This window comes from Eulemur rufifrons, chromosome 30, assembly GCF_041146395.1.
Source record: "Eulemur rufifrons isolate Redbay chromosome 30, OSU_ERuf_1, whole genome shotgun sequence".
Taxonomy (NCBI): Eukaryota; Metazoa; Chordata; class Mammalia; order Primates; family Lemuridae; genus Eulemur; species Eulemur rufifrons.
The window spans coordinates 90811177-90837408 of NC_091012.1; the positions used below are offsets into that span (position 1 = coordinate 90811177).

The 26232-nt window shown below is 45.5% G+C and overlaps 1 protein-coding gene across 1 annotated transcript; it reads right to left on the reverse strand.

Moving 5' to 3' along the window:
• LOC138378962 (germ cell nuclear acidic protein-like) lies at positions 1–26232 on the reverse strand. Its single transcript, XM_069464256.1, has 14 exons — positions 26209–26232; positions 25790–25826; positions 20483–20848; positions 19422–19497; positions 16643–16704; positions 16224–16260; positions 13767–13849; positions 10917–11282; positions 9856–9931; positions 7077–7138; positions 6658–6694; positions 4201–4283; positions 1513–1716; positions 1–50 (listed from the first exon to the last, which is right to left on the reverse strand). Exons 1-14 carry the CDS (start codon positions 26230–26232, stop codon positions 1–3), a joined length of 1563 nt encoding a protein of 520 aa, XP_069320357.1.

A 26232-nucleotide genomic window follows, 5' to 3' on the forward strand; every position in this document is an offset into this window, starting at 1 on the left:
CTACACATTCTTTGATGTAAGGACAAAGGCATCCTCAGAGGCCAGAGATGCTGTGGGGGGGCAGAAAATGCCCCCCAGCAGGCACCTGCAGCCACCGTGGTGGAGCACCCACGCCCAGCCAGCGGCGGCCTCCTCCCCTGCTCAGGCCCTCCCATTCAGGGACAGAAACCTTGCCATTCCCCACTCCAAACCCGGCCAGACGCCTTCATCCCCTTGCAGACTCCCCGCCACATGCCCAGTGGACTGCTTCACAGGTAACAACTGTGCACGGAATATGAGCACTACATACCCAGCCTCAGGTTTTTCAACTTTTGCTGCTCTGGGTTTCTTCTTGGAAGGCCCACGCTTTTTTCGTCCTTTAACGGCTGAAAGGATAGTAGTTAATTTGTACCCTGAACATTGGTACCATCAAGCAACTGACAGAACGGCAAGCCCAGGAGGATCCCCCACAGCCAAGCCCAGAACAGTATGTCTGAACAAGTGTCTGAAGCCTGCATACTGCTGTGTTTGTCATGCTGAACCCTCTCACCTGTGAATCACAGAGCTGCCAGCAGCGTAAGCTGGGCAAGATTCTGTGACAGCCACCAAGCACCATGAAGGGACAGGAGTGTGCCGTTAGAGGCCAGGCAGTATGAGCAAGGGAAGCACATGCAGTTGAAGCATGGCACAGCTCACACGCTTGCTCTGAGCAGTGGCTCACAGCCGAGGCAGCACCTTCACCCTGGGTGCAAGCCAAATCTTTCTTCCTTCGTCTAGGACCCATCCTGCCAATTGCGCTGGCCAGAGATTTGTTTACCAATAGTGTCATTCATTTATTTAAAAAAGTTATTAAAACTCTATTACATGCCAAGCACCGGGCTAGACCCTGAGGGAGATTAAAAGATGAGGAAGAGTTCTCCCATGAAGAGGCTCACAGTCTACGAGGGGGATGGATTCAGGAGCATAGTATAACTGGGACTAGTGCTTTAGTAGAGACAGGCTCTAGAACTTAGGGAAACCAGGGAAGGAGGAGACACTCTGACCTATGGCTTCGGCTTCAGAAAGAAGTGACAATTGGACTGGGTCCTAAGAAAAATGGGATATCCTCAGGACAAAATGCACAGGCAGGAAACACTCCAGGCCTGTGGAACAGAGAACGCTAAGATATGGGAGCATGAGAAATACGTGGGCATTCCTCCCCCGTTCCCAGAACAATCCTTTTGCTGGGATGGCTGCCTCCAGTGGCCATTAGGAAGTTGCTGAAATAGCACAGGCTTTGGCAGGTGGGACAGGCAGACCCGACAAGACAGACAAACTTGGCAGGCTTAGGCACCTTTGGTGGGACAGGCATACTTGGCATGACTGGCTTACCAGGCGGCACACAAATATTTTTGGGTTTTTGCTTCCTTTTCCTCGGTTGTTTCGCCACAGATGTAGGCTTTTTATCAGTTGGCATCTTTCTATCTGAAATCGCTAGGTTAGCCTCAGGATCATTTGGTGGCTGGCTGAGGTTTCCACCAAGATCCTGCTCACCAACATCATCGGATACATTGCGCTGGGACACAGTAGACTCATCCAGCTCTTTCTCATCTGAGGTAGTTTGGCCCTGATCACATGAATCCCCTTCTTTTAGCACAGGATCCTTCAAATCATTGCTGTCAGCATCTTCCTCAATTATTAGAGGCTCTATGATGGTCAGCTCATCGTCAGTATCAAATAACTCCTCCACAGATTCTTCTGAAATGCAAGAGACACAGTCATATACATACCCCCTCTGCCCCCACCTCATATACCAAACTTCAGCAGATTATTGAGCTCAAATTAAATGAGCTGGGAACTGTGACATTTTGAATCACAGTTAAGAATTAGCTGTTTTGGATTGTTTTCTATCTATTTCTTTTTTATTTTAGGAACAGATAAAATAGCAATCAAAGTCCAGTGTCAATTTCCACATCATTCTCTAAGTAACACAATGTAGTTGGCTCAGGGGTTCCCAAATACGGGTCTGCAGACTTGTAGATTTTCACTGGTCCACAGCAAAATAAGAGAAAAAAGAATAGTAAAGTGGTGTTTTTGTCCCCATCAAGTTAAATTTCTGTAATTGGAAGAACTGTCCTGACTAAACTTTTGGTGCTCTTTACTCTATGAAATTATAGAGATAGTAGATGGTAGCTGGATTTTTTTATTTCCTTCATTAGACAGATTAAAAATTGGCAACTCTACGTTGGTCACCAAAATTTCATTGTTTTAAATTAGACCATAAGTGCAAAGCTCTCAGAACCACTGACATAAGAGTGAAGAATTAGGTCCTGACACCAGCACTCTCTGAGAGGCCTTGGGAACATGCAGCACATCACCGCCTGTCTGCACTAAGCATCTTGTCACCTGGAAACAAAGGCCAGCACGTCTGACACCACATGCTCTGTGGAGCCTGTTTGGAACTCAAGGTCTAGGTTTCTATGATTCTGGATGTAAAAAAATCTAAACCATGGCATGGGGAAGACATGAAGATGTATTGATGGTACAAAACCTCTTTATCCTAAAACTGCAGCTTCTGAGTGTCTCATTTGATATTTAGCTATGAAAGAACTTGAAATATGAAATAAGGAAAGAGAAAAGGAGTAGGTGCTCTCATGGTAAAAAGTCCTCCCTTCCTAGAAAATTTAAAGATTGCCCACTTGCAGTGGAAATTTAAAATTTTTTAAAAGTGCAGACACACTGATTACAATATATATATTTAAAAAATGACTGTGACAGTGAGAAAGGTTAGAAGTGAGGTTGGAGTATGTTTTAAAGCTCATCAGATCTTTCATTCTATAGAATTTCCTAAATTCATTACAATCATGAAAGAAATGCCATGTGGAAAACAGCAAAGAAACATACAAAACCAGTCCTATGAGAGCAGCCTCCACTGCTGGGATGGACACCCACAGGCAGAGCCCCGGGGCCAGCAAGGTAAGAGCAGCCTTAGTTGAAAGTTCACCCTCAAAAGAACGTCTCTTCTGGTTCAAGGAGTCAGAACCTGGCGGCCTTCGGTGGTGAACTGGTTTCTGTTCCTGTCACTCCTCCCCTGCCCTCCAGCTGCCTCCTTGAGGTTCCCTTCAGTATTGGAGCAGCTTGTCATGTCAGACCCCCTGTTCAGTACCCGGACCTCTGTCCCACTCAGGCACAGCCACCCAAGCTAGAGAGAGGGAGGGGGAAAGAAAATTGAGGGGACAGGGGGTGAAACAACACGACACTAGGGCTCCAAGCCACCTTTCCTTTCCCTGCTGAGATCCCAGGTTAGCTAGGAAACTGTGGCCAACGATAGCTCTTGGGTAGGGATCTAAGAAGTAGCCAGAGAAAGTACACAGTCATTTTTTATACACTGTCAGCACTGTGTCCCTACTTTTAAAAACTTTTTAAATTTCTTTAAGGACCTCCCATTTTCAGTTGAGTTCAGCTTAGCAAACATTAATTAGGTGCCCAAGTATCACGCTCTACACCTGGTACTGACTGAACAAACATCAGTGAACTACTATCCCTAATGCTTAAGAAGCTTCTAGTCTTCCTGTGTCTCATGTCCACTGAGCAGCTAGGGTCTGAACTGCAAGTAAAGCTCCGAGCCTCACAAAAAAGCCTCTTTGAATCCACAGAGGCAAGGATCTTCTGTGAGAAACAGGCACTAAGAAACACAGGAATCTCTAGAAAATATAAAGGACGTGGCCAACAGCAGACATCAACAGCTTGATGGAGAAAGCAGGGATTTCCCCTGACGTGTCACTGCCAGCTGGCCCACAACCACCGCCCACCCAAGTGTCCACCAAGCTGGAAGAACGAGTCCATGCCTCCTCCTCCTTTCCTCCTCCTCGTCATTCCCACACATAGAGAAGGAGGGGAAGAGTGGAAGAGGGAGCAGCAGAGCAGCCTGCATACTTCTCAGCCTCAGTTCTCGACTTTGTCCCCTCTGCTCCCCTGGTGTAGTCCTACGCAAGCAAGAACTCTACTGAGGGGGCCGCCTCAGGTCTAAGGCAGAAAGAACAGTGGCGTCTGTGTTAGGAAATTGACCAAGAGGTACAGGGAACCCAGCCATATCCACAGCCAGCACATAGGAGGAAAGAAATGGTGGCGCTTGCTACTAAGTGATTCCGAATAGAAAGTCTGCTGACTCTTATCCTCACACTACTGTGTGTGATGAGGTTTCAGAGCTCAGCTGCTTCTCTGGGAGAGCAGTATACTTGCCATCACTGCTTATTTCAAATAGCCTGGATTTCTTTTCCTTTCGCAAGTATTCACCATCAGATTCCCAGTCAATCGTCTCCAAGCTGAGTGATGAGAGGGGGAAAAACAAAAGAGAAATGTCAGTGCGACAGTCTCCCTGTCACGGCATTTTCAATGAACACGATCACTTGTCAATTTTTTGTCTTTTCCCCACAGTAATTCTGTTCCCCTTCTTTAGAGCTACTCAGTCTTGCCATTATTCCCGCTTTTCCATCTTTTCCATGTTTCTACCGCATCTTTCCATCTGTCTCACTTCTAAAAGAAGGTATCTGTCACGCATTGAGAGTGAAATGGGCTCTGTCAGAGTGCTCACATTCAAATAGTTTGGGTGCGGGGCAGGGGAACTGAGAGGGAAATGTCTAGTTAGAAAATGTCATCACTTTTCTTTATCGAGTTTGAGATCCAGTTGTCTGGGAAGGGCAAAGGGCCACAGACGGAGAGAGGCAGCCTGAGAGCAAGGAGGTTTCTCCTCAGCGCCACTCTCTGCAACCCCAAACCGGCAGGCACCCTCTCTTCAATTGAAAGAGTGCTCTGGCAGGAGTCAAACTCAGTGGTGGCCCTGCACCACTGAGGGTGCCAGTGGTGTGCACCCCCTGGGGTCCTCATTCTCAGCTGGGGCTGGTATTTGGGTCAGAGACTCCAGCAGGATGAAATTTGCCACACTCCTGTATTTTCCAAATAGTGAAACATGGGCATGATATACTTTTCATGATGAGAGAAAAATAATATACTGTTACAGGACTTGGATGCACCTGTTACAGAGATAAATGTTAATCTATTTCCACCATGTTCACCACTTTTAAGCTGCCAAATTGATGGGCCTTTGCTATCCTGTTGACTATTCCATCCTCAAAATTCTCTCTTCTCTTGATTTCTGGAACACAGTTATCTTTTGGGCCTCATCTCACCTTTCCATCTCACTCCTTCTCACTCACTTGCCTCCCTCAAGTCAACCCCAGGGTTCATCCTCAGCCTCTCGATGGCAATCCAATCAATTCCTAAGGATTGGGTTGCCGAGCCCAATATGTCAGCCCAATCCATTATATCCAGCCTGACTTCTAACTTCTAGCTCCACAGTTACAACTTCTTCCCTGGACGTCCTGTGGGCTGGGCCAGTATTTAGTCAGCATGCACAGGCACAGCCTTACCAATTGTTTATTCATGGCATCTGTTCTGACCGGCAGGCATCCATCCTGACGAATCCCTGCCTGTGCTCTATTGGTCGTTAGATGTGTTCAATATCACCCTGTCTACAAGCCCCTCAGTTCCAACATGCCCCAAACAACTCGTCACTGTCCTCCCAAATCCACTCTTCCTATAGTATCCCTTATATAGAAGCCATTTGGGACTGGACCAAGACCTGTGGGCACTTCTTGCAGGCCCCTTAAAACAGATTTTCTTTAAATATTTGTTCAACATCTACCTAGTGGAGGCTGGAAGAAACTAATGTTTCTATTTGGTGATGCTCACGCTACCACATGCATTTGTCAAAATTAATCAAACTGTACACCTAAAAAGGGTGAATTTTATTGTATGTAAAGCAGACCTCAATAAACCTGAATTTAAAAGTATAATTAATAAAACTGATCATCTCCAATTAATGGCTTTATATTATACAATGCCTAACTTGGTTCTAGGATTTCAGCCGACTATAACTGCCAACCTCAAATGACTTTTCACACATTAGTATCAGTATTTTTACATGTTGCAAAAATGCACAACAGAGATAAATCAGAGCACTCTTTGGCTTGATCGGATGAGCAGGAATGACCAATTCACATTGCTGTAGTAATTCAAGGAGTCAACGTGCAAACCATACTTGTCTAGCACCATACTTCAGATATATTACAGTAATTTTTCAGCACCCCCTATAGTTTGGGACCTGGACAACACCCCTTTATCTAGCTCTGCTTAGAGCAGAGGATTCATTAATAGGAATAGCAATAGGTAAGGCTGAAAGATAGGTTATGGCCAGACCACAGAGGGCTGTACATACTTGGCTAAACAGCTTGATTTTTAGAGGACAAGCTACTTCAATTGGGGATCAATACGATCAAAGCAGTGCCTTGGGAGATTCATGTGGAACTGGTATACAGACTGGATCAGAGGAGGAGAGGATCAAGGTCAGGAGCCCAGTTAAAAAGGAGTAACAACCGGTAAGGGCTTAGACGAGTGGAGACTGGAAGTAAGGCATGGTTCACAGACATTTTGAAGAAGAAACTGACCAATTTAGAGAATGCGCCAGAGACAAGGAACCTAATATTCTCAACCTGGTTGGAAGGTCAAACACCCATTATGATCCTGCTGAGCACCAGTGTTCACAGAGGAAATGGGATGTTTACTCTTAAATCTTCTTCATCAGAGCATCAGGCTTTTTTCCTTAAAAAAATGTCAAGTTTCGCTAATTCTCCTACTCACCCGATTGGTCTCTTCTGTGCTTCCGTTGTGGTCGCAACTAAACCAGAGAAAGAGAGAGGGCATTAGGAAGCATCTGAAGCACGGTAACATTTGCTTAGCCATGTGTTTAACTCCCTAAAACCAAAGTCCATAAATTGGAGCTGGTTAAAATTTACATCTCCCATGAAAGACAAAGAGGAAATAAAAGTAAGGAGACCCAGACCCAAAAACAGGAACAGGAAGTGAGTTGGAAAAGAAGCCCAGAGAAACTCCTCTGCTCCTGACAGTAGGGAAGTAAACTTCCTTTCCCCAGCCCAGAGAGAGTCCTAGAGGACATGAACCTAGAACCAGCTTAGGCTAAACGTCCCAAATGACATTTCAGTCATCTCTACAAAGACACTTCAAAATGTACATTACTGCTCTGAGCGGACTCTACTTACCGGGCCCACTGTCTTCATCAGGCTCATTGTCTTTATCGCTGGAATCAAGCGGGAGAATGAAACTGCAAAAGTAAAAGATACTTTTTAAAAGGAAGGCTACCAACATCATAGGCAACCAAACATCACAAATCTCGAGTAAGTGAAGAGAACAACCAATCAGAGTTTCTGAAATACAAAAAGGTTTGCAGGGCTTTAAGCCTTTATCACAATAGTGGCGGTAAAAAAAAAAAAAATTAGAAGCAACAAGCTTCTAAGTAGTCTTTACTGCTGAATCAAAGATAGGGGAAAAATGTCAGCTGAGTACCATTAGCTGTCAGTGAGAAGCATGTTTTCTGCCAAGTGATTTATTTCTATTTAAAGATATGAAAGTCAGTCCTGAGAAAGGGGCCATGGGATAAAGGGCTTGAGGATGAAGAGATTGCAGTTAAAAATCAAAAGGATTAAAATAAAATTTTGTTCTAAGTGTGACCAGATTTTTTTTAAAACGGGGTAAAGGAGCAAGGAGGTCCCCTTTTAGGGCGTTACTGCTTGGAGAGCACCTACCGATGAGCTTCCTATCTAGGTAAATGGCCAAGGACTCAAGTCCACTTCTTGGGGAGCCAACAAAGGATGTCTGCAAAGCTGCACCTGCTCTCTGCAGTGAGCCATGATGCCAGGGCCTCTTGCTTCTCTGCCTCATGAGATGCCTGTGGACCCAGCATGCGCTCTCCACTGCTCATGCAAGGCCACTTTGCCCGTGGCTGTTGCTTACCAGACGGCTGTGCATACTACCCGAGGGTAAGCCAAGCGCATTCCTGCTCAGGACCCTGCAGCTCCCCGGACAGCAGCCGACTGGATATCCCACTGTCAGCCGCTCATTACACAGGGCCAAACCCCAGCCCAGAGGAGCCACAGAGCCACGCTGCAGTAAGCATCACTTCACTGCTGGAGCTTGGCTACCTCAGAGGTAATCTTGTCATTAGTTATGCTGACACATAGCCACAGGGGATATCAAAATGCTAGAGGAGGTAGACATAACAGCTCTAAGTCGAGGTTTCACATATCAACAGTTAGACTTGGCCAGCACAGGGGCAGGGGTGGGGGGAGGGGGCTGCTCACGCCTATAATCCTAGCACTTCAGGAGGCCAAGGCGGGAAGGATCGCCTGAGGCCAGGAGTTCTAGACCAGCCTCAGCAAGAACGAGACCCCATCTCTAAAAAAATAGAAAAATTAGCCGGGCATGGTGGGACTGTACCCGCCTGTAGTCCCAGCTACTTGGGAGGCTGAGGCAGGAGGATTGCTTGAGCACAGGAGTTTAAGATCGCAGTGAACTATGATGACAACACTGCACTCTAGCCCAGGAGACACAGCAAGACCCTGTCTCAAATTAAAAAAAAAAAAAAAAAAAAAAAAAAAGTTCTTGCTTTGGGAGGTTTATATAAAGAGGAAAAAAAAAAGAAACAAGAAAGTCAGACTTCACTTCTTTAGGAGTTTTCATTGGGCCCAGAGGCTGTTACTGGCCTTATTGTCTACTTTTTCAGTCTTTCAAGACACATGCTGGCTCACTCCCTTGACTAGATTTCCTACTCATTTATCAGCCACTACACACTGGACTTACTCAGTAGGAAGCTTCAAATTTATTTTTTTAGTAAGGAAAGAAAACTGGCTGGGTGTAAAGTTTCCTAGGAATGGGTCAAGACATCACCTTGGGTATCAGTAAATAGCACTATATACAAACTAAAAAGTGACTCAAACTTGATCCTTTTACATTTGTGTTACACACACACAAATATGTATGATACACATACAAATATGTTTTGAGAGGTCAGGCAAAAGAAACAAAGGATGGGAAACATGACAAAGAAAGTTACACAACACAGAGCCCCACCCCAATCCCTAAAGGCAAAATATCCAATTCCAGGATGGATAGTAACCAATAGAAGTGGTCCAAGGAAAGCACTAAGGAAGAAATATGTGGTCGAAAAGAAGGCAGATTTTGTTTGGTATCTTTTTCAAGTAAAATTTACCACCAGGAGTACAAGTCCATAGATTATGTTTCAAGGCTCATGTTACTGTCATTGGAAAATATATGCAGCCTGGACGCAGTAGCCCACCCCTGCAGTCCCAGCTACTCTAGAGGCTGAGGCAGGAGGATCGCTTGAGCCCAGGAGTTTGAGGTTGCTGTGAGCTAGGCTGACACCAAGGCACTCACTCTAGCCAGGGCAACAGTGAGACTCTGTCTCAAAAAACAAAACAAAACAAAACAAAAGCAAAACAAAACAAACAAAAAACCCCCATTTCCATACTATATATGGTAGTAAGAGTAACTAGGTTCAGCCAGAGCACTAGAAAAACCTAGAAGACAATCTTGACCCCTCTCCCTCCAATTCTGACCATCAGAGCAACTTGTTGCTTCTGCCTTTTCACCATTTCCACTGCCTTCGCCTTAGTTTAGTGAACACTAGTGGCCATTAGACTGTGTCCAGCCTGAAAAAAAAGTATCTTGTTGGGCTACACATTCTTTGATGTAAGGACAAAGGCATCCTCAGAGGCCAGAGATGCTGTGGGGGGGCAGAAAATGCCCCCCAGCAGGCACCTGCAGCCACCGTGGTGGAGCACCCACGCCCAGCCAGCGGCGGCCTCCTCCCCTGCTCAGGCCCTCCCATTCAGGGACAGAAACCTTGCCATTCCCCACTCCAAACCCGGCCAGACGCCTTCATCCCCTTGCAGACTCCCCGCCACATGCCCAGTGGACTGCTTCACAGGTAACAACTGTGCACGGAATATGAGCACTACATACCCAGCCTCAGGTTTTTCAACTTTTGCTGCTCTGGGTTTCTTCTTGGAAGGCCCACGCTTTTTTCGTCCTTTAACGGCTGAAAGGATAGTAGTTAATTTGTACCCTGAACATTGGTACCATCAAGCAACTGACAGAACGGCAAGCCCAGGAGGATCCCCCACAGCCAAGCCCAGAACAGTATGTCTGAACAAGTGTCTGAAGCCTGCATACTGCTGTGTTTGTCATGCTGAACCCTCTCACCTGTGAATCACAGAGCTGCCAGCAGCGTAAGCTGGGCAAGATTCTGTGACAGCCACCAAGCACCATGAAGGGACAGGAGTGTGCCGTTAGAGGCCAGGCAGTATGAGCAAGGGAAGCACATGCAGTTGAAGCATGGCACAGCTCACACGCTTGCTCTGAGCAGTGGCTCACAGCCGAGGCAGCACCTTCACCCTGGGTGCAAGCCAAATCTTTCTTCCTTCGTCTAGGACCCATCCTGCCAATTGCGCTGGCCAGAGATTTGTTTACCAATAGTGTCATTCATTTATTTAAAAAAGTTATTAAAACTCTATTACATGCCAAGCACCGGGCTAGACCCTGAGGGAGATTAAAAGATGAGGAAGAGTTCTCCCATGAAGAGGCTCACAGTCTACGAGGGGGATGGATTCAGGAGCATAGTATAACTGGGACTAGTGCTTTAGTAGAGACAGGCTCTAGAACTTAGGGAAACCAGGGAAGGAGGAGACACTCTGACCTATGGCTTCGGCTTCAGAAAGAAGTGACAATTGGACTGGGTCCTAAGAAAAATGGGATATCCTCAGGACAAAATGCACAGGCAGGAAACACTCCAGGCCTGTGGAACAGAGAACGCTAAGATATGGGAGCATGAGAAATACGTGGGCATTCCTCCCCCGTTCCCAGAACAATCCTTTTGCTGGGATGGCTGCCTCCAGTGGCCATTAGGAAGTTGCTGAAATAGCACAGGCTTTGGCAGGTGGGACAGGCAGACCCGACAAGACAGACAAACTTGGCAGGCTTAGGCACCTTTGGTGGGACAGGCATACTTGGCATGACTGGCTTACCAGGCGGCACACAAATATTTTTGGGTTTTTGCTTCCTTTTCCTCGGTTGTTTCGCCACAGATGTAGGCTTTTTATCAGTTGGCATCTTTCTATCTGAAATCGCTAGGTTAGCCTCAGGATCATTTGGTGGCTGGCTGAGGTTTCCACCAAGATCCTGCTCACCAACATCATCGGATACATTGCGCTGGGACACAGTAGACTCATCCAGCTCTTTCTCATCTGAGGTAGTTTGGCCCTGATCACATGAATCCCCTTCTTTTAGCACAGGATCCTTCAAATCATTGCTGTCAGCATCTTCCTCAATTATTAGAGGCTCTATGATGGTCAGCTCATCGTCAGTATCAAATAACTCCTCCACAGATTCTTCTGAAATGCAAGAGACACAGTCATATACATACCCCCTCTGCCCCCACCTCATATACCAAACTTCAGCAGATTATTGAGCTCAAATTAAATGAGCTGGGAACTGTGACATTTTGAATCACAGTTAAGAATTAGCTGTTTTGGATTGTTTTCTATCTATTTCTTTTTTATTTTAGGAACAGATAAAATAGCAATCAAAGTCCAGTGTCAATTTCCACATCATTCTCTAAGTAACACAATGTAGTTGGCTCAGGGGTTCCCAAATACGGGTCTGCAGACTTGTAGATTTTCACTGGTCCACAGCAAAATAAGAGAAAAAAGAATAGTAAAGTGGTGTTTTTGTCCCCATCAAGTTAAATTTCTGTAATTGGAAGAACTGTCCTGACTAAACTTTTGGTGCTCTTTACTCTATGAAATTATAGAGATAGTAGATGGTAGCTGGATTTTTTTATTTCCTTCATTAGACAGATTAAAAATTGGCAACTCTACGTTGGTCACCAAAATTTCATTGTTTTAAATTAGACCATAAGTGCAAAGCTCTCAGAACCACTGACATAAGAGTGAAGAATTAGGTCCTGACACCAGCACTCTCTGAGAGGCCTTGGGAACATGCAGCACATCACCGCCTGTCTGCACTAAGCATCTTGTCACCTGGAAACAAAGGCCAGCACGTCTGACACCACATGCTCTGTGGAGCCTGTTTGGAACTCAAGGTCTAGGTTTCTATGATTCTGGATGTAAAAAAATCTAAACCATGGCATGGGGAAGACATGAAGATGTATTGATGGTACAAAACCTCTTTATCCTAAAACTGCAGCTTCTGAGTGTCTCATTTGATATTTAGCTATGAAAGAACTTGAAATATGAAATAAGGAAAGAGAAAAGGAGTAGGTGCTCTCATGGTAAAAAGTCCTCCCTTCCTAGAAAATTTAAAGATTGCCCACTTGCAGTGGAAATTTAAAATTTTTTAAAAGTGCAGACACACTGATTACAATATATATATTTAAAAAATGACTGTGACAGTGAGAAAGGTTAGAAGTGAGGTTGGAGTATGTTTTAAAGCTCATCAGATCTTTCATTCTATAGAATTTCCTAAATTCATTACAATCATGAAAGAAATGCCATGTGGAAAACAGCAAAGAAACATACAAAACCAGTCCTATGAGAGCAGCCTCCACTGCTGGGATGGACACCCACAGGCAGAGCCCCGGGGCCAGCAAGGTAAGAGCAGCCTTAGTTGAAAGTTCACCCTCAAAAGAACGTCTCTTCTGGTTCAAGGAGTCAGAACCTGGCGGCCTTCGGTGGTGAACTGGTTTCTGTTCCTGTCACTCCTCCCCTGCCCTCCAGCTGCCTCCTTGAGGTTCCCTTCAGTATTGGAGCAGCTTGTCATGTCAGACCCCCTGTTCAGTACCCGGACCTCTGTCCCACTCAGGCACAGCCACCCAAGCTAGAGAGAGGGAGGGGGAAAGAAAATTGAGGGGACAGGGGGTGAAACAACACGACACTAGGGCTCCAAGCCACCTTTCCTTTCCCTGCTGAGATCCCAGGTTAGCTAGGAAACTGTGGCCAACGATAGCTCTTGGGTAGGGATCTAAGAAGTAGCCAGAGAAAGTACACAGTCATTTTTTATACACTGTCAGCACTGTGTCCCTACTTTTAAAAACTTTTTAAATTTCTTTAAGGACCTCCCATTTTCAGTTGAGTTCAGCTTAGCAAACATTAATTAGGTGCCCAAGTATCACGCTCTACACCTGGTACTGACTGAACAAACATCAGTGAACTACTATCCCTAATGCTTAAGAAGCTTCTAGTCTTCCTGTGTCTCATGTCCACTGAGCAGCTAGGGTCTGAACTGCAAGTAAAGCTCCGAGCCTCACAAAAAAGCCTCTTTGAATCCACAGAGGCAAGGATCTTCTGTGAGAAACAGGCACTAAGAAACACAGGAATCTCTAGAAAATATAAAGGACGTGGCCAACAGCAGACATCAACAGCTTGATGGAGAAAGCAGGGATTTCCCCTGACGTGTCACTGCCAGCTGGCCCACAACCACCGCCCACCCAAGTGTCCACCAAGCTGGAAGAACGAGTCCATGCCTCCTCCTCCTTTCCTCCTCCTCGTCATTCCCACACATAGAGAAGGAGGGGAAGAGTGGAAGAGGGAGCAGCAGAGCAGCCTGCATACTTCTCAGCCTCAGTTCTCGACTTTGTCCCCTCTGCTCCCCTGGTGTAGTCCTACGCAAGCAAGAACTCTACTGAGGGGGCCGCCTCAGGTCTAAGGCAGAAAGAACAGTGGCGTCTGTGTTAGGAAATTGACCAAGAGGTACAGGGAACCCAGCCATATCCACAGCCAGCACATAGGAGGAAAGAAATGGTGGCGCTTGCTACTAAGTGATTCCGAATAGAAAGTCTGCTGACTCTTATCCTCACACTACTGTGTGTGATGAGGTTTCAGAGCTCAGCTGCTTCTCTGGGAGAGCAGTATACTTGCCATCACTGCTTATTTCAAATAGCCTGGATTTCTTTTCCTTTCGCAAGTATTCACCATCAGATTCCCAGTCAATCGTCTCCAAGCTGAGTGATGAGAGGGGGAAAAACAAAAGAGAAATGTCAGTGCGACAGTCTCCCTGTCACGGCATTTTCAATGAACACGATCACTTGTCAATTTTTTGTCTTTTCCCCACAGTAATTCTGTTCCCCTTCTTTAGAGCTACTCAGTCTTGCCATTATTCCCGCTTTTCCATCTTTTCCATGTTTCTACCGCATCTTTCCATCTGTCTCACTTCTAAAAGAAGGTATCTGTCACGCATTGAGAGTGAAATGGGCTCTGTCAGAGTGCTCACATTCAAATAGTTTGGGTGCGGGGCAGGGGAACTGAGAGGGAAATGTCTAGTTAGAAAATGTCATCACTTTTCTTTATCGAGTTTGAGATCCAGTTGTCTGGGAAGGGCAAAGGGCCACAGACGGAGAGAGGCAGCCTGAGAGCAAGGAGGTTTCTCCTCAGCGCCACTCTCTGCAACCCCAAACCGGCAGGCACCCTCTCTTCAATTGAAAGAGTGCTCTGGCAGGAGTCAAACTCAGTGGTGGCCCTGCACCACTGAGGGTGCCAGTGGTGTGCACCCCCTGGGGTCCTCATTCTCAGCTGGGGCTGGTATTTGGGTCAGAGACTCCAGCAGGATGAAATTTGCCACACTCCTGTATTTTCCAAATAGTGAAACATGGGCATGATATACTTTTCATGATGAGAGAAAAATAATATACTGTTACAGGACTTGGATGCACCTGTTACAGAGATAAATGTTAATCTATTTCCACCATGTTCACCACTTTTAAGCTGCCAAATTGATGGGCCTTTGCTATCCTGTTGACTATTCCATCCTCAAAACTCTCTCTTCTCTTGATTTCTGGAACACAGTTATCTTTTGGGCCTCATCTCACCTTTCCATCTCACTCCTTCTCACTCACTTGCCTCCCTCAAGTCAACCCCAGGGTTCATCCTCAGCCTCTCGATGGCAATCCAATCAATTCCTAAGGATTGGGTTGCCGAGCCCAATATGTCAGCCCAATCCATTATATCCAGCCTGACTTCTAACTTCTAGCTCCACAGTTACAACTTCTTCCCTGGACGTCCTGTGGGCTGGGCCAGTATTTAGTCAGCATGCACAGGCACAGCCTTACCAATTGTTTATTCATGGCATCTGTTCTGACCGGCAGGCATCCATCCTGACGAATCCCTGCCTGTGCTCTATTGGTCGTTAGATGTGTTCAATATCACCCTGTCTACAAGCCCCTCAGTTCCAACATGCCCCAAACAACTCGTCACTGTCCTCCCAAATCCACTCTTCCTATAGTATCCCTTATATAGAAGCCATTTGGGACTGGACCAAGACCTGTGGGCACTTCTTGCAGGCCCCTTAAAACAGATTTTCTTTAAATATTTGTTCAACATCTACCTAGTGGAGGCTGGAAGAAACTAATGTTTCTATTTGGTGATGCTCACGCTACCACATGCATTTGTCAAAATTAATCAAACTGTACACCTAAAAAGGGTGAATTTTATTGTATGTAAAGCAGACCTCAATAAACCTGAATTTAAAAGTATAATTAATAAAACTGATCATCTCCAATTAATGGCTTTATATTATACAATGCCTAACTTGGTTCTAGGATTTCAGCCGACTATAACTGCCAACCTCAAATGACTTTTCACACATTAGTATCAGTATTTTTACATGTTGCAAAAATGCACAACAGAGATAAATCAGAGCACTCTTTGGCTTGATCGGATGAGCAGGAATGACCAATTCACATTGCTGTAGTAATTCAAGGAGTCAACGTGCAAACCATACTTGTCTAGCACCATACTTCAGATATATTACAGTAATTTTTCAGCACCCCCTATAGTTTGGGACCTGGACAACACCCCTTTATCTAGCTCTGCTTAGAGCAGAGGATTCATTAATAGGAATAGCAATAGGTAAGGCTGAAAGATAGGTTATGGCCAGACCACAGAGGGCTGTACATACTTGGCTAAACAGCTTGATTTTTAGAGGACAAGCTACTTCAATTGGGGATCAATACGATCAAAGCAGTGCCTTGGGAGATTCATGTGGAACTGGTATACAGACTGGATCAGAGGAGGAGAGGATCAAGGTCAGGAGCCCAGTTAAAAAGGAGTAACAACCGGTAAGGGCTTAGACGAGTGGAGACTGGAAGTAAGGCATGGTTCACAGACATTTTGAAGAAGAAACTGACCAATTTAGAGAATGCGCCAGAGACAAGGAACCTAATATTCTCAACCTGGTTGGAAGGTCAAACACCCATTATGATCCTGCTGAGCACCAGTGTTCACAGAGGAAATGGGATGTTTACTCTTAAATCTTCTTCATCAGAGCATCAGGCTTTTTTCCTTAAAAAAATGTCAAGTTTCGCTAATTCTCCTACTCACCCGATTGGTCTCTTCTGTGCTTCCGTTGTGGTCGCAACTAAACCAGAGAAAGAGAGAGGGCATTAGGAAGCATCTGAAGCACGGTAACATTTGCTTAGCCATGTGTTTAACTCCCTAAAACCAAAGTCCATAAATTGGAGCTGGTTAAAATTTACATCTCCCATGAAAGACAAAGAGGAAATAAAAGTAAGGAGACCCAGACCCAAAAACAGGAACAGGAAGTGAGTTGGAAAAGAAGCCCAGAGAAACTCCTCTGCTCCTGACAGTAGGGAAGTAAACTTCCTTTCCCCAGCCCAGAGAGAGTCCTAGAGGACATGAACCTAGAACCAGCTTAGGCTAAACGTCCCAAATGACATTTCAGTCATCTCTACAAAGACACTTCAAAATGTACATTACTGCTCTGAGCGGACTCTACTTACCGGGCCCACTGTCTTCATCAGGCTCATTGTCTTTATCGCTGGAATCAAGCGGGAGAATGAAACTGCAAAAGTAAAAGATACTTTTTAAAAGGAAGGCTACCAACATCATAGGCAACCAAACATCACAAATCTCGAGTAAGTGAAGAGAACAACCAATCAGAGTTTCTGAAATACAAAAAGGTTTGCAGGGCTTTAAGCCTTTATCACAATAGTGGCGGTAAAAAAAAAAAAAATTAGAAGCAACAAGCTTCTAAGTAGTCTTTACTGCTGAATCAAAGATAGGGGAAAAATGTCAGCTGAGTACCATTAGCTGTCAGTGAGAAGCATGTTTTCTGCCAAGTGATTTATTTCTATTTAAAGATATGAAAGTCAGTCCTGAGAAAGGGGCCATGGGATAAAGGGCTTGAGGATGAAGAGATTGCAGTTAAAAATCAAAAGGATTAAAATAAAATTTTGTTCTAAGTGTGACCAGATTTTTTTTAAAACGGGGTAAAGGAGCAAGGAGGTCCCCTTTTAGGGCGTTACTGCTTGGAGAGCACCTACCGATGAGCTTCCTATCTAGGTAAATGGCCAAGGACTCAAGTCCACTTCTTGGGGAGCCAACAAAGGATGTCTGCAAAGCTGCACCTGCTCTCTGCAGTGAGCCATGATGCCAGGGCCTCTTGCTTCTCTGCCTCATGAGATGCCTGTGGACCCAGCATGCGCTCTCCACTGCTCATGCAAGGCCACTTTGCCCGTGGCTGTTGCTTACCAGACGGCTGTGCATACTACCCGAGGGTAAGCCAAGCGCATTCCTGCTCAGGACCCTGCAGCTCCCCGGACAGCAGCCGACTGGATATCCCACTGTCAGCCGCTCATTACACAGGGCCAAACCCCAGCCCAGAGGAGCCACAGAGCCACGCTGCAGTAAGCATCACTTCACTGCTGGAGCTTGGCTACCTCAGAGGTAATCTTGTCATTAGTTATGCTGACACATAGCCACAGGGGATATCAAAATGCTAGAGGAGGTAGACATAACAGCTCTAAGTCGAGGTTTCACATATCAACAGTTAGACTTGGCCAGCACAGGGGCAGGGGTGGGGGGAGGGGGCTGCTCACGCCTATAATCCTAGCACTTCAGGAGGCCAAGGCGGGAAGGATCGCCTGAGGCCAGGAGTTCTAGACCAGCCTCAGCAAGAACGAGACCCCATCTCTAAAAAAATAGAAAAATTAGCCGGGCATGGTGGGACTGTACCCGCCTGTAGTCCCAGCTACTTGGGAGGCTGAGGCAGGAGGATTGCTTGAGCACAGGAGTTTAAGATCGCAGTGAACTATGATGACAACACTGCACTCTAGCCCAGGAGACACAGCAAGACCCTGTCTCAAATTAAAAAAAAAAAAAAAAAAAAAAAAAAAGTTCTTGCTTTGGGAGGTTTATATAAAGAGGAAAAAAAAAAGAAACAAGAAAGTCAGACTTCACTTCTTTAGGAGTTTTCATTGGGCCCAGAGGCTGTTACTGGCCTTATTGTCTACTTTTTCAGTCTTTCAAGACACATGCTGGCTCACTCCCTTGACTAGATTTCCTACTCATTTATCAGCCACTACACACTGGACTTACTCAGTAGGAAGCTTCAAATTTATGTTTTTAGTAAGGAAAGAAAACTGGCTGGGTGTAAAGTTTCCTAGGAATGGGTCAAGACATCACCTTGGGTATCAGTAAATAGCACTATATACAAACTAAAAAGTGACTCAAACTTGATCCTTTTACATTTGTGTTACACACACACAAATATGTATGATACACATACAAATATGTTTTGAGAGGTCAGGCAAAAGAAACAAAGGATGGGAAACATGACAAAGAAAGTTACACAACACAGAGCCCCACCCCAATCCCTAAAGGCAAAATATCCAATTCCAGGATGGATAGTAACCAATAGAAGTGGTCCAAGGAAAGCACTAAGGAAGAAATATGTGGTCGAAAAGAAGGCAGATTTTGTTTGGTATCTTTTTCAAGTAAAATTTACCACCAGGAGTACAAGTCCATAGATTATGTTTCAAGGCTCATGTTACTGTCATTGGAAAATATATGCAGCCTGGACGCAGTAGCCCACCCCTGCAGTCCCAGCTACTCTAGAGGCTGAGGCAGGAGGATCGCTTGAGCCCAGGAGTTTGAGGTTGCTGTGAGCTAGGCTGACACCAAGGCACTCACTCTAGCCAGGGCAACAGTGAGACTCTGTCTCAAAAAACAAAACAAAACAAAACAAAAGCAAAACAAAACAAACAAAAAACCCCCATTTCCATACTATATATGGTAGTAAGAGTAACTAGGTTCAGCCAGAGCACTAGAAAAACCTAGAAGACAATCTTGACCCCTCTCCCTCCAATTCTGACCATCAGAGCAACTTGTTGCTTCTGCCTTTTCACCATTTCCACTGCCTTCGCCTTAGTTTAGTGAACACTAGTGGCCATTAGACTGTGTCCAGCCTGAAAAAAAAGTATCTTGTTGGGCTACACATTCTTTGATGTAAGGACAAAGGCATCCTCAGAGGCCAGAGATGCTGTGGGGGGGCAGAAAATGCCCCCCAGCAGGCACCTGCAGCCACCGTGGTGGAGCACCCACGCCCAGCCAGCGGCGGCCTCCTCCCCTGCTCAGGCCCTCCCATTCAGGGACAGAAACCTTGCCATTCCCCACTCCAAACCCGGCCAGACGCCTTCATCCCCTTGCAGACTCCCCGCCACATGCCCAGTGGACTGCTTCACAGGTAACAACTGTGCACGGAATATGAGCACTACATACCCAGCCTCAGGTTTTTCAACTTTTGCTGCTCTGGGTTTCTTCTTGGAAGGCCCACGCTTTTTTCGTCCTTTAACGGCTGAAAGGATAGTAGTTAATTTGTACCCTGAACATTGGTACCATCAAGCAACTGACAGAACGGCAAGCCCAGGAGGATCCCCCACAGCCAAGCCCAGAACAGTATGTCTGAACAAGTGTCTGAAGCCTGCATACTGCTGTGTTTGTCATGCTGAACCCTCTCACCTGTGAATCACAGAGCTGCCAGCAGCGTAAGCTGGGCAAGATTCTGTGACAGCCACCAAGCACCATGAAGGGACAGGAGTGTGCCGTTAGAGGCCAGGCAGTATGAGCAAGGGAAGCACATGCAGTTGAAGCATGGCACAGCTCACACGCTTGCTCTGAGCAGTGGCTCACAGCCGAGGCAGCACCTTCACCCTGGGTGCAAGCCAAATCTTTCTTCCTTCGTCTAGGACCCATCCTGCCAATTGCGCTGGCCAGAGATTTGTTTACCAATAGTGTCATTCATTTATTTAAAAAAGTTATTAAAACTCTATTACATGCCAAGCACCGGGCTAGACCCTGAGGGAGATTAAAAGATGAGGAAGAGTTCTCCCATGAAGAGGCTCACAGTCTACGAGGGGGATGGATTCAGGAGCATAGTATAACTGGGACTAGTGCTTTAGTAGAGACAGGCTCTAGAACTTAGGGAAACCAGGGAAGGAGGAGACACTCTGACCTATGGCTTCGGCTTCAGAAAGAAGTGACAATTGGACTGGGTCCTAAGAAAAATGGGATATCCTCAGGACAAAATGCACAGGCAGGAAACACTCCAGGCCTGTGGAACAGAGAACGCTAAGATATGGGAGCATGAGAAATACGTGGGCATTCCTCCCCCGTTCCCAGAACAATCCTTTTGCTGGGATGGCTGCCTCCAGTGGCCATTAGGAAGTTGCTGAAATAGCACAGGCTTTGGCAGGTGGGACAGGCAGACCCGACAAGACAGACAAACTTGGCAGGCTTAGGCACCTTTGGTGGGACAGGCATACTTGGCATGACTGGCTTACCAGGCGGCACACAAATATTTTTGGGTTTTTGCTTCCTTTTCCTCGGTTGTTTCGCCACAGATGTAGGCTTTTTATCAGTTGGCATCTTTCTATCTGAAATCGCTAGGTTAGCCTCAGGATCATTTGGTGGCTGGCTGAGGTTTCCACCAAGATCCTGCTCACCAACATCATCGGATACATTGCGCTGGGACACAGTAGACTCATCCAGCTCTTTCTCATCTGAGGTAGTTTGGCCCTGATCACATGAATCCCCTTCTTTTAGCACAGGATCCTTCAAATCATTGCTGTCAGCATCTTCCTCAATTATTAGAGGCTCTATGATGGTCAGCTCATCGTCAGTATCAAATAACTCCTCCACAGATTCTTCTGAAATGCAAGAGACACAGTCATATACATACCCCCTCTGCCCCCACCTCATATACCAAACTTCAGCAGATTATTGAGCTCAAATTAAATGAGCTGGGAACTGTGACATTTTGAATCACAGTTAAGAATTAGCTGTTTTGGATTGTTTTCTATCTATTTCTTTTTTATTTTAGGAACAGATAAAATAGCAATCAAAGTCCAGTGTCAATTTCCACATCATTCTCTAAGTAACACAATGTAGTTGGCTCAGGGGTTCCCAAATACGGGTCTGCAGACTTGTAGATTTTCACTGGTCCACAGCAAAATAAGAGAAAAAAGAATAGTAAAGTGGTGTTTTTGTCCCCATCAAGTTAAATTTCTGTAATTGGAAGAACTGTCCTGACTAAACTTTTGGTGCTCTTTACTCTATGAAATTATAGAGATAGTAGATGGTAGCTGGATTTTTTTATTTCCTTCATTAGACAGATTAAAAATTGGCAACTCTACGTTGGTCACCAAAATTTCATTGTTTTAAATTAGACCATAAGTGCAAAGCTCTCAGAACCACTGACATAAGAGTGAAGAATTAGGTCCTGACACCAGCACTCTCTGAGAGGCCTTGGGAACATGCAGCACATCACCGCCTGTCTGCACTAAGCATCTTGTCACCTGGAAACAAAGGCCAGCACGTCTGACACCACATGCTCTGTGGAGCCTGTTTGGAACTCAAGGTCTAGGTTTCTATGATTCTGGATGTAAAAAAATCTAAACCATGGCATGGGGAAGACATGAAGATGTATTGATGGTACAAAACCTCTTTATCCTAAAACTGCAGCTTCTGAGTGTCTCATTTGATATTTAGCTATGAAAGAACTTGAAATATGAAATAAGGAAAGAGAAAAGGAGTAGGTGCTCTCATGGTAAAAAGTCCTCCCTTCCTAGAAAATTTAAAGATTGCCCACTTGCAGTGGAAATTTAAAATTTTTTAAAAGTGCAGACACACTGATTACAATATATATATTTAAAAAATGACTGTGACAGTGAGAAAGGTTAGAAGTGAGGTTGGAGTATGTTTTAAAGCTCATCAGATCTTTCATTCTATAGAATTTCCTAAATTCATTACAATCATGAAAGAAATGCCATGTGGAAAACAGCAAAGAAACATACAAAACCAGTCCTATGAGAGCAGCCTCCACTGCTGGGATGGACACCCACAGGCAGAGCCCCGGGGCCAGCAAGGTAAGAGCAGCCTTAGTTGAAAGTTCACCCTCAAAAGAACGTCTCTTCTGGTTCAAGGAGTCAGAACCTGGCGGCCTTCGGTGGTGAACTGGTTTCTGTTCCTGTCACTCCTCCCCTGCCCTCCAGCTGCCTCCTTGAGGTTCCCTTCAGTATTGGAGCAGCTTGTCATGTCAGACCCCCTGTTCAGTACCCGGACCTCTGTCCCACTCAGGCACAGCCACCCAAGCTAGAGAGAGGGAGGGGGAAAGAAAATTGAGGGGACAGGGGGTGAAACAACACGACACTAGGGCTCCAAGCCACCTTTCCTTTCCCTGCTGAGATCCCAGGTTAGCTAGGAAACTGTGGCCAACGATAGCTCTTGGGTAGGGATCTAAGAAGTAGCCAGAGAAAGTACACAGTCATTTTTTATACACTGTCAGCACTGTGTCCCTACTTTTAAAAACTTTTTAAATTTCTTTAAGGACCTCCCATTTTCAGTTGAGTTCAGCTTAGCAAACATTAATTAGGTGCCCAAGTATCACGCTCTACACCTGGTACTGACTGAACAAACATCAGTGAACTACTATCCCTAATGCTTAAGAAGCTTCTAGTCTTCCTGTGTCTCATGTCCACTGAGCAGCTAGGGTCTGAACTGCAAGTAAAGCTCCGAGCCTCACAAAAAAGCCTCTTTGAATCCACAGAGGCAAGGATCTTCTGTGAGAAACAGGCACTAAGAAACACAGGAATCTCTAGAAAATATAAAGGACGTGGCCAACAGCAGACATCAACAGCTTGATGGAGAAAGCAGGGATTTCCCCTGACGTGTCACTGCCAGCTGGCCCACAACCACCGCCCACCCAAGTGTCCACCAAGCTGGAAGAACGAGTCCATGCCTCCTCCTCCTTTCCTCCTCCTCGTCATTCCCACACATAGAGAAGGAGGGGAAGAGTGGAAGAGGGAGCAGCAGAGCAGCCTGCATACTTCTCAGCCTCAGTTCTCGACTTTGTCCCCTCTGCTCCCCTGGTGTAGTCCTACGCAAGCAAGAACTCTACTGAGGGGGCCGCCTCAGGTCTAAGGCAGAAAGAACAGTGGCGTCTGTGTTAGGAAATTGACCAAGAGGTACAGGGAACCCAGCCATATCCACAGCCAGCACATAGGAGGAAAGAAATGGTGGCGCTTGCTACTAAGTGATTCCGAATAGAAAGTCTGCTGACTCTTATCCTCACACTACTGTGTGTGATGAGGTTTCAGAGCTCAGCTGCTTCTCTGGGAGAGCAGTATACTTGCCATCACTGCTTATTTCAAATAGCCTGGATTTCTTTTCCTTTCGCAAGTATTCACCATCAGATTCCCAGTCAATCGTCTCCAAGCTGAGTGATGAGAGGGGGAAAAACAAAAGAGAAATGTCAGTGCGACAGTCTCCCTGTCACGGCATTTTCAATGAACACGATCACTTGTCAATTTTTTGTCTTTTCCCCACAGTAATTCTGTTCCCCTTCTTTAGAGCTACTCAGTCTTGCCATTATTCCCGCTTTTCCATCTTTTCCATGTTTCTACCGCATCTTTCCATCTGTCTCACTTCTAAAAGAAGGTATCTGTCACGCATTGAGAGTGAAATGGGCTCTGTCAGAGTGCTCACATTCAAATAGTTTGGGTGCGGGGCAGGGGAACTGAGAGGGAAATGTCTAGTTAGAAAATGTCATCACTTTTCTTTATCGAGTTTGAGATCCAGTTGTCTGGGAAGGGCAAAGGGCCACAGACGGAGAGAGGCAGCCTGAGAGCAAGGAGGTTTCTCCTCAGCGCCACTCTCTGCAACCCCAAACCGGCAGGCACCCTCTCTTCAATTGAAAGAGTGCTCTGGCAGGAGTCAAACTCAGTGGTGGCCCTGCACCACTGAGGGTGCCAGTGGTGTGCACCCCCTGGGGTCCTCATTCTCAGCTGGGGCTGGTATTTGGGTCAGAGACTCCAGCAGGATGAAATTTGCCACACTCCTGTATTTTCCAAATAGTGAAACATGGGCATGATATACTTTTCATGATGAGAGAAAAATAATATACTGTTACAGGACTTGGATGCACCTGTTACAGAGATAAATGTTAATCTATTTCCACCATGTTCACCACTTTTAAGCTGCCAAATTGATGGGCCTTTGCTATCCTGTTGACTATTCCATCCTCAAAACTCTCTCTTCTCTTGATTTCTGGAACACAGTTATCTTTTGGGCCTCATCTCACCTTTCCATCTCACTCCTTCTCACTCACTTGCCTCCCTCAAGTCAACCCCAGGGTTCATCCTCAGCCTCTCGATGGCAATCCAATCAATTCCTAAGGATTGGGTTGCCGAGCCCAATATGTCAGCCCAATCCATTATATCCAGCCTGACTTCTAACTTCTAGCTCCACAGTTACAACTTCTTCCCTGGACGTCCTGTGGGCTGGGCCAGTATTTAGTCAGCATGCACAGGCACAGCCTTACCAATTGTTTATTCATGGCATCTGTTCTGACCGGCAGGCATCCATCCTGACGAATCCCTGCCTGTGCTCTATTGGTCGTTAGATGTGTTCAATATCACCCTGTCTACAAGCCCCTCAGTTCCAACATGCCCCAAACAACTCGTCACTGTCCTCCCAAATCCACTCTTCCTATAGTATCCCTTATATAGAAGCCATTTGGGACTGGACCAAGACCTGTGGGCACTTCTTGCAGGCCCCTTAAAACAGATTTTCTTTAAATATTTGTTCAACATCTACCTAGTGGAGGCTGGAAGAAACTAATGTTTCTATTTGGTGATGCTCACGCTACCACATGCATTTGTCAAAATTAATCAAACTGTACACCTAAAAAGGGTGAATTTTATTGTATGTAAAGCAGACCTCAATAAACCTGAATTTAAAAGTATAATTAATAAAACTGATCATCTCCAATTAATGGCTTTATATTATACAATGCCTAACTTGGTTCTAGGATTTCAGCCGACTATAACTGCCAACCTCAAATGACTTTTCACACATTAGTATCAGTATTTTTACATGTTGCAAAAATGCACAACAGAGATAAATCAGAGCACTCTTTGGCTTGATCGGATGAGCAGGAATGACCAATTCACATTGCTGTAGTAATTCAAGGAGTCAACGTGCAAACCATACTTGTCTAGCACCATACTTCAGATATATTACAGTAATTTTTCAGCACCCCCTATAGTTTGGGACCTGGACAACACCCCTTTATCTAGCTCTGCTTAGAGCAGAGGATTCATTAATAGGAATAGCAATAGATAAGGCTGAAAGATAGGTTATGGCCAGACCACAGAGGGCTGTACATACTTGGCTAAACAGCTTGATTTTTAGAGGACAAGCTACTTCAATTGGGGATCAATACGATCAAAGCAGTGCCTTGGGAGATTCATGTGGAACTGGTATACAGACTGGATCAGAGGAGGAGAGGATCAAGGTCAGGAGCCCAGTTAAAAAGGAGTAACAACCGGTAAGGGCTTAGACGAGTGGAGACTGGAAGTAAGGCATGGTTCACAGACATTTTGAAGAAGAAACTGACCAATTTAGAGAATGCGCCAGAGACAAGGAACCTAATATTCTCAACCTGGTTGGAAGGTCAAACACCCATTATGATCCTGCTGAGCACCAGTGTTCACAGAGGAAATGGGATGTTTACTCTTAAATCTTCTTCATCAGAGCATCAGGCTTTTTTCCTTAAAAAAATGTCAAGTTTCGCTAATTCTCCTACTCACCCGATTGGTCTCTTCTGTGCTTCCGTTGTGGTCGCAACTAAACCAGAGAAAGAGAGAGGGCATTAGGAAGCATCTGAAGCACGGTAACATTTGCTTAGCCATGTGTTTAACTCCCTAAAACCAAAGTCCATAAATTGGAGCTGGTTAAAATTTACATCTCCCATGAAAGACAAAGAGGAAATAAAAGTAAGGAGACCCAGACCCAAAAACAGGAACAGGAAGTGAGTTGGAAAAGAAGCCCAGAGAAACTCCTCTGCTCCTGACAGTAGGGAAGTAAACTTCCTTTCCCCAGCCCAGAGAGAGTCCTAGAGGACATGAACCTAGAACCAGCTTAGGCTAAACGTCCCAAATGACATTTCAGTCATCTCTACAAAGACACTTCAAAATGTACATTACTGCTCTGAGCGGACTCTACTTACCGGGCCCACTGTCTTCAGGCTCAT